At 31.5% G+C, this 10,130-nt stretch overlaps 1 protein-coding gene across 1 annotated transcript in view; it reads left to right on the top strand.

Moving 5' to 3' along the window:
* Window positions 1-7,931, top strand: part of Smp_212240 (hypothetical protein) — a gene marked incomplete at both ends in the record, with an annotated part of 62,180 nt that extends 54,249 nt beyond the window's left edge. The window contains one exon of the mRNA XM_018795598.1: window positions 5,965-7,931. Coding sequence (XP_018646949.1) covers window positions 5,965-7,931 — 1,967 coding nt within the window. The remainder of the gene's footprint in view (window positions 1-5,964) is intronic.
* Between the last annotated feature and the right edge of the window lie 2,199 nt (window positions 7,932-10,130).

Genomic DNA, 10,130 nt, shown 5'->3' with positions numbered 1-10,130 from the left:
ATGATGATGATGATGATGATGATGATGATGTTGTTGTAACAAATTTTCCCATTTATCTGTCTTTATGTAATAGATTTATGGTGTGTTACTTTGTTTATTTTCTATATTGCCTGTCACATTTTGTCTTTTTCTAAGTTAATTCTACCTATTACTGTTATGAATTGAATTTGTTTTTTAAGATGTATTTAGCGTATGTATACATGAAGGTATGTATCAAGTTGTGAGTGTGTAACTGTGTGTGTGTGTTTTTTTACTTAAAAATAACAATTATAGTTCTGATGAAATAAATATATCTAGAAGGTATTGGCACAGGGTTTTGTGGAGAAAACTAAATTTTCATAGTTTATGTCACATACGGACCGATACTAGTGTGACAACCAATGAGAATCAGAAAGTAGTAAGCGGTTGTTTTATTTCCGTTATGGGACTCATCGGTAACGTTCATACACAACCTAACCAGTGCTCGAAGTCAAAACCTTCGGGTTTCGCAAAGAGATGTTAGTTTTCAAATCAGTGAGTCAACACCTGCTGGTTTATATGTCTGATTCCAATCATTTCATGGCAATGAGCAATGATCTTTCATCACGTGCAGTGGTCAACTGTTTTATACCCGATATTATTGTACTCCACTAGTTATAGCCTTTCACTCCGACTCGAAGAATCATCTTTTTAAAATGCATCATTAGTGAGGACATATCTTTCAGTGTTACAGAAGTTCATTGGGATTGTTTTCAGTAAACTCAGGCCTTATTGTTATGAATCTATAATTATACTATTACAGTGACCAGAATAAATATAGATAGGTAAATGAATGTCAGAACGGAAATATAGGACAAAAGACGACACTAAGGAATGAGAAAACTCATTATCTAATATCAAAAGGACTTTTAACGCTGTTGAATTGCATGTTATCTTCTCAGTTACACCAATACTCACACTTCTAATCAAAGATCCGTTCCTGATGACGGGTTCTTCTCTGTGTATACTGATGTTGACGTTTCTATGGAGCTATTAGGATATGTTGTATTCAAAGTATGTTATCCTTGAATATTCACGAATGTTTACCAAAATGAATGAAAAGTGATCATAAAATTTAATAACACTGTCCTTTTTCAGCTTGTACTTAGTGAAGATTTCGTATCAGGTTCTAAACAGCCTGTCTGTGGGCGAAGATTACAGCTCAAATACATAGCTGGAGGCATTATGGTTATCTTTAAAAAACCAGGTATATATTGGAATCCTCTATTTACACGGCTCATAATCAGGCCATATCATACTTAAATAACATGTTACAAATCCTTATCCTGGATCCTATTCTATGATGATATCTCCCTTGTCTCATTCTTGATTTGCCTATTCACCTTTCTTAATTCACATGAATCTCTATGTCATAATAATTTCCGTGAAAACATACATCGACAAACGGAGATTCTTGCTTCGAGTTGCATGGTTCAATCTTATGTCTTTCATTTTCCTTCTGAACAATATCACCTGTACAAATTTCATGCAGTAATGAGCAATTCAAACCTTTTTATTTATCGCTAACAGTCAGATTCATAATAAATATTCCTTTTGTTACATAACATATTTCCATAACATTATTATTACTATCACTATGTTTATTATCATCTTGATAAACTAGGTGAAAAACTTCATCCCATTCATGTAGTTTATCTTAACATATTGGTCATAACTCGACACCTTTTAACGGACTTTCCTAATCCTTTCTTAAATATCGTTTCAAATTTACAAACAACACGTTTGTTTAAAACTTATTTCATCCTTAACTGAAACATTAGTTTAAAATACAATATTGTAAGATTGTCATATACTTATGTGTAAATTATTTTGTTAATATATACGAATGGCATGACACTATAGGTTTCTTTGATGATTTCTATTTTGATTATTACCCTGAAGAAGTCCAGACAAGTTAACTGGACGAAACGTTGGAATTATTTATTTAAATTTCAATCGCTAAGACTAATTCAAATATAGTTTTTCACATATTTGGATAACAGTAATACAATTATCATAGATTTATAACTATAGGGAATGATGAAGTTGTTACCAAACAACTTTTCCTTTAAATTCGCTTAGTATTGTCTGTCTGAATCTTCCCATCGATTTGTTAGGACTGCAACTGGTCAGTCTCTTATTGGCATATGTGCATACTGTGCGTATTGCCTCGATACATCCTAAATTCACAAGCATTGTAAGCAAAGATGGATAGTGGCTAGCAGTGGAATCCAGGACGCGCGTTTCGTCCTATTTGGGACTCGTCATCTGGATGTAGCTGCATCTCACACTTGATGTTCACTCTGAGACTCGAATGCAGTACCTCTCGCTTCAAACGTCATCACGTTATCCACTCAGCTACTGAATCCTGACAGGACCCAAATAGGAAGAAATGCGCATCAAACTGGATTCCATTGCTAGCCACTATCCATCTTTGCTTACCATGCTTGTGAATTAATGTTATATCGAGGCAATACGCACAGTATGCACATATGCCAATTAGAGACCGACCAGTTGCAATCCTAAACATCAATGGGAAGATTCAAACTAACAATACTAAATGAATTTATTCATGTTAGATTCCTGTTTGATAATGTTGGTTTCTTTTTTTTTTTTTTTTTTTTTTTCTCACCCCCCCCCTCCCCCCCTTTTTTTCTTCTTTTTCTCTTCTCCTCCTCTCTTTTTTTCCTTTCTCTCAATTCATGTTAAAAAGTAGAATCTAAAAGAAATAACACAATCAGTATTGAATTTGTTGTTGGTCATTGTCAATCTTTTCTCTGTTTATTCATTCTTTCTAAAACTGAGAAAAAAATATCTATTCATTTATGACTGATAGATTTAAGTAAATGTTACCTTGATTGTTTTTTTTATTTTTAAGATTTCCATTTATTTATCTTAGAGTGTATTGTATAGTTCTGATTTTAATGTTCTTATTTAATTTACAAAACCTTTCATACTTCTGAGGTATTTCTATTATTTTGGAAATACTTAACATTTAGTAAATGTAGTAAATCTGTTGACAAATGAGTGAGTTTCCATTTGACTGCGTTTACCTAACAATCATTTTCCTTGATACAAGATATTTATTGACTTGGAAATAAGTTGAAAGAAAGCTATAGGTAGTCAAATCGAGACCTAATCTCTGTTCATAAAGTTTCTCAGTGTTGGACTGAGCTATGCAAGCAGATTTAGATTACTACGTTATGGTCCTCAAGGCCATCTCATCAAGCGATTGGAGAAGTTGTACCGTATGGCTAGGATGCATCTATTCTTTATTTTGAGGTAACATCACTCATTCTACTTAAGTCATATTTTCTATCCCTTTAATTTTCTACTACTATTTATGAGGTTACTACCTCAGCTACACTGACATTTGTCTTGATAATTTCATCTCTCCACACTGTATGGTGTGTTGTGACAACTGAGATTGATATATATATATATATGCTTCAGTTTCTTCGGTGCTTATGGCTAACCAGCTGACAACATGACTCGCAAGATTAGACACTGTGGTTAAAAAAATGATTTCATGTGTTAGATCAAAAATCAGAAATATCGGTGTTAATCTTCTCAATAAATCTAATGTTAATTACTAAACATTAAAAATTAAATAACACACTTTTTAGGGGATATTTACTAAATGTCTCCAACTTGTAAATGATAATAAAGTGTTTAGCAGTGTTTCATTTGATGACCATTTGTTTGAATTATGTTCACGAATTTATATAGTTTACTTAGGTAGGATGTTTAGAGAGTTGATATTTTCCGCACAGAGTAATTCCACTAGAATGTTGATCACATAAACCATTTTTCTACTCCTATATCTTGTTACCGAGAATCACTAACTTTTCTCAAAAATTATTGACTGAATTCAGCTTAATAAGTCTGCTGGAATCAACACTCGATACTTTTTAAGTTATACATGTCAAGAGGAATATGTCAACTTAAAACCGTCATTGCTAGTAAGTGGTTTTTAAAAACGTTTCAAGTTTTCTGACAGTGAATGTGAATATGAAGTAAACTTGTTCAAAACTAAATACAACCTGTTATTATCTATATGAAGTCACCTAAATTAATGAAAAGATGTTTGAGAACTTTCTGTTAAATTTGCTTGTAAATATATCATCTTTGTAGTCAAATCTCATGCAGAAAATCTTCGAAATAGGGATCGATTTCTCATTCTATAACGTGAGCCACATAATTTTTTGTAATAAATCTCAATTCCTATCCATTTTGTAATAAAAATATTTTCAAGAATTTTCTCTTCTATGATATTGAGTTCTCAGCTTAACATTGACCAAAAGGCGTAGCTTGTATGGTGCAGTAACAGTCAGTCAGCTGCAGTGTATGACCAGGCACATATATGCATCGGTCCAAATTGTCACGCCTCATTAACTCAACAAGATGAACACCAAATTCATAGTAGTTACTTCAATGGTAGTAATATATAAAAGAAAGATTAAGTATAACGATATACTACAGGAAGAAAGAATTAGTTAGTAGAAAGTAAGATCTAAAGCAATTTTAATCTCACGGTTTAAGGGCAGACAAAATGTGTATAAGCCATGATGTAAGAAATAATTAAATTCGTCTAATCACTAATACTAGTAAAAAGTTAGCCGAATTGGCAGAAATAGTTTTCTAGGAAAATTATCATCGTCTACTTAACCATGAATAATGACTTAGCAGAAATGAAATAATAGGGGAATAATCCTTGTCACTATATCGATGTAATGAAGAAATGTCCTAAACTAATTTACTTTGATTACTTAGGCATATATATACCTAAGTGAGCAGTTAGTTTATTAACCATTTTCATTCTTATTATTCGATGACTAAAAAATACCTTCTTTCGCCAAAATGTTTAACATTCTAAGCACAATGGTATTTTTTCAATTTTCATAATTTATATAATGAAAGATAACTGTCGAATTCAAGTAGAAAAACTACTCAAAAAAATAAAATTCACATAGTATTGTTTGTTTGAATCTTCCCATCGATGTGTTAGGACTGCAACTGGTCAGTCTCTAATTGGCATATGTGCATATTGTGCGTATTGCCTCGACATAGCCTTAATTCACAAGCATTGTAAGCAATTAAGGCCATGTCGAGGCAATACGCACAGTATGCACATATGCCAATTAGAGACTGACCAGTTGCAGTCCTAACACATCCATGGGAAGATTCAAACAAACAAAACTAGGTGAATTAAAACACTTCACCACATCGCACAAGCAAGTGGCTATCAGGGCTCAGTAGCTGAGTGGATAACGCGATGGCGTTTGAAGCGAAAAGTACTGAGTTCGAGTCTCAGAGTAAACATTAACTGTGAGATGCAGGTACATCCAGCTGACGAGTCCGAAATGGGAAGAAACGCGCGTCCTGTATTTCACTGCTAGTCACTATCCATGTTTGTTTACAATACTCAAAAAATAGTTTTTTTATTACTCCAATCAGCTCATCTCTATATTACTGTTATAACGTATGGGCTCGTAATTTATATGAACGTGCAATTAGAGAGGTAGTGGATTTTGTTGATCAGACGCAAATGATACTTGAAATCGTACGAGCAGTCTTGAGTGCGTATCGGCCCTGATATCTGCCTAGCCCAGCCAGTTGAGTGCAGAACACAAATAACAGCCCCGGCAATATGAATCATTATTTACAAACATACTGGGTTTTTATACAAACCAAAGTAATCAATAAACTGATTATAACTCAAGAATCGTATGATAATAAATCAAAGATCAAAATAAAGCTAATGATAAGAGAAACACGAATATGAATAGTTTAGTTACGTAACAATTGTACAATAGGAAATAGGCATAATACATTGGTCGATAAATAGTCCTTAGAGTTACCATTCATAATTCACCAGGGGATATAACAATTACATATTTAGATAAAAATTATTCTACTACTTATTTTTCTATTTTTTTTATCTAGTTGTACCTTGTTATGCATCATTCGATTTTGCTTCTGGTGATATTATAGAATATGATCCATCCAATCAATCACCTTCATTAAGTTTAACTCCTGTTTATAGATATTTTAAACCAAAACCTATTGAACCATCATTAAATAAAATGAATCATATTACATTATCTTCTGATTCCCCATCAAATAATAATAATAATAATAGTAGTAGTATAAAATCATTACAAATTATAAATAAATCTAGTCCTTCAATATTAAAACAACCTAATATGATAAATACTACTTCAACTACTAATATAACTATGACCAGAAATAATCATCCGAATTCATTTAAATCTATGAAATCATTATCATCATCATTTTGTCCTAATAATGAACCGATTCAACAGAAACCATTGGATAATACAAATTCTTGGTTGAATAATAAAATGAATGATGCCATGGTTACTACAATTCCATTATTATCTCATTCTGATGATCTTAAATCAGAGAGTTATTCACGTAAGAAGTCACAAGGCAAAACAATGAAACATAGTTCATTGAATAAATTAAAACGTCAAAGCAATTTTCAAGAAATAACGCCAGTACATAAAACTGATATATTGACCATAATGAATCAATCCCCACAATTACGTTTATCCGATCAACAATATTTTGATGATGGTGATATAATATTACGTGATATAACAATTATGGATATTGAAAATCAAATTAATTCATTATCATCTAAATTGAAATCATTAAAACAAACACAATCTGATACTCTTAATTTATCAAGTGCCAAAAAGCAAAATTATAAACAACAATCAATGCCAACTTATCATCAGAAATATTCTGAGAAAAATGAAAAAACCCATTTGTTATCAGATCACTCCTCTTCAACATCATTACCTCATCAACAATATCATCATGATCATCGTCTTCAGAATTACTATCGCCATCACCATCATCATCATCATCATTCCTCTACTTCTCCTCCATGTTTAGAAAATTCTAAATTAGAATATAGATGTAAGTCACAGGCAAACATTCCGATTCATCAATATTTTAATGATTTATTATTAGATCAACCATTTTCATATGGTGAAAATAATGAAAATGTAAAAATTATTCAAAATCAATCCAATGATCATAGTTATTGTTATAATTTAGATTCTTTCCAAGCGAACCAGATGGATTATACTACAGTTATTCATAACGATGGTGATAATGATGATGATGATGACGACGTAGAAGAGGTTGATGATGAAGAGGAAGAGGACAATGAGAATGGTGAAGAAGACGCTGATGAAGATGATGAGGATGATGATGATGAAGAAGATGATGATGGTGAAGAAGAAGAAGAAGGCAATATTCCATCTGGGAGCAATAACTATGATGATATCACTAGTGATGAAATAAATAAATGTACAATGAAATCTAATCAATTTCATACATATCCATGTGATTCATTAAAATACTGTACAGATAAAATGCCAATTAAACAGCATGAAGGTTTTGATCATTCTTATCACACTAATGATAAGGTTGATAAAGACAGTGACGATGAAGATGACAACAATGATCATAGGGATAATGACAATGAAATAATGGATAGAATTAATAACCTAGAAGACAATTGTCAAATAGGAGATTATGAAGAAGTAATGCTTAAGCAATACGATACACAATCAAAACATGTTTTAAGCATATCTCAAGAAGATTCACCTAATGAAAATGATAATATATCATCCGATATCACAGATTTATATCATAAAGTTCAAAAAATATCAGATAATAAACAGATTTCATTGAATTATAGATTTAAACAATCTAAAGATTTGTATAATGCTTATTGGAATTGTCCAAAAGTTGCACCTATTATAGGTCGTAAATCTAATACTGATGGATTTTGGACATATGGTCATGGAAGTATCAATGAAAATATTAATACTACTACTAATAGTAATAATACTAATTCGTATACTGACAATTAATTAGAATCATTTCTAATTTCTATCTTTTGTAAATCTTAACACATCCTATTTAAACTGTAGATTTTTCTTCTTTTCATTTTTTTTTTTTAAATACACATAAATAATGTTCAATTTTCAATATTGCAAATAAGGCCTGCTTTATTAAACCATTGAAACATTGAACAAAGTGATCTTTGGATAAATAATAAAATTGTGTAAGTAACTATCTATAAGAATTAGGATATTTTTTTGTTCTTTTTGACAAATTTCAAGAAAAAAAAAACCCATAATTAACTATTTATTTAATGTTAATTTAAATTAATAAGAATTTATTTTCCGAAGGGGGTTTCTTGGAGATCTTAGTAACTTTATTAGTTGAATTCATGAGTGGATTAAAGCTAGATCACCATGGAAAACCTGGAAGTATTGGACGGACGTTTTATGTTAGTATAAGACTCCTCAACAGTGCGTAGTCACGACCCTACACGCGGGATTTGAACCCAGGACTAGAGGTTAAACATTCGCGCGTGAGATCGATAGGTCCCGGGTTCAAATCTCGCGAGGCGAGATCATACATGAGCACTATTGGGGAGTACCATACTAGGATAAAACTTCCATAAAGTACTCTTAGGTTTTCCATAGTGATCTATCTTTAATTAACTCATGAATTCAACTACAAAAATAATTCATTTGTTTAAATACCTCATTTTTATAGGCAAAAAATAAACACCTAATGACTATTTATTCTTTAATGTTTTGTTACAAGTATAAAATTTGTAGATTAAATAAACATTATGTAAATAGTTGTATTGTATATATCTTTCTTTAAAGAATTATTACCATTAATTGTAAAACTATACTACTTATTTAATAATAATAGTAAGTATTATTATTATTTTTGTGAAATAAATTTTGTTTTTCGATTTAACTATTTGATTATTTCTATATCAAAATACCCTATAAAGTTATGTATCGTAATAATTATTTCAACGTTGATTTGTGGTGATCTATATTTTTGATGTTATCCCTAAACTTCGTTTATTATTCATCCTGATAACCGTTACTCGATAACGCTCCAACGGTGCATAAATCAGAGGCGAATACAAAGGATTGATTGCGTTTATTATTGGACCACACACAGATATCCAAAAATTACAGGCACGTTAAGCAATCATGAAAGAGTAGTGCCGTAAAGCAAGTGAGTGAGCGTAAGAGTCGAATGAGCGAGAGATCAATCGATCGAGTAAGCGAGTACAGTACAGTGAGCAGGATTAAGATATATATATATATATATATATATATATACAAATGGAAAAGCATGAATCATCGAATTCATTAAGTGATTAATAGTAAGGCTAGCAGAATGAATACATGCGTAGGCAGTAAGCAATGCTCAAGCGTACATAATAAAGGTGCAATAGTATAGATAAGTTGTTGTACGAATGACTGTCCGTTATATAAGTTAACAAAAGGGTTTAGCCAAATTAGATGTAAACAAAGTCAATTGTATGTGAGCTGCTATAGATTAATTTCAATACAATGTTTTCAAACAATCTGTTCAAGAACTATTCCAAAGTAGAATAACAAATACAAAAAACGTTGAATCTAATTATTCCATTTTATAATTGTACATATTGTACCTAATGTAGATTCATTATAGAATTGTAAGGAACGCCTTTCTCCATATAGGTATTAGGATTTTTGTTACTAATGTCAAACGTAAGTAAGTGTTATAACTTGTGACTGCGTGCGTGCCTTGTTTGATATGTGAACGTGCTGATTCCCGCCAATGAGGGAGGAAAGGAATTTATCGATCGGATCAATAATACCCGAAAACCGTATGAGCAGTCTTGAGTACTTATCAGTCCGGCTATCTGCCTAGCCCAGCCAAATACGTCTAGAATACCAATAACAGCCTCTGCAATATGAATCATTATTCTCAAACCATACTGGGTTTATATACTAAACGAACTGACCACAGCGTACCATAAAATAGAAAAAAACATTTGTCAAAATAGGCCAAATGTGGCTGTGAATTGGTGGAACAGTAATTAATAGACTGGGGATAACTTGAGAATGGTAAATCGTATAATAATAGTCTATAGATCAAAATAAAGCTTATAATAAAAGGGATATAAATATGAATAGTTTAGTTACTTAACAATTATATAATAGGAAATGTACATATCACATTGGTCCATAAATAGTCCTCAAAGTTAC

Source organism: Schistosoma mansoni (assembly GCF_000237925.1).
Source record: "Schistosoma mansoni, WGS project CABG00000000 data, supercontig 0178, strain Puerto Rico, whole genome shotgun sequence".
In the NCBI taxonomy this organism is placed as follows: domain Eukaryota; kingdom Metazoa; phylum Platyhelminthes; class Trematoda; order Strigeidida; family Schistosomatidae; genus Schistosoma; species Schistosoma mansoni.
This window is presented reverse-complemented; position numbering and strand designations above follow the sequence as displayed.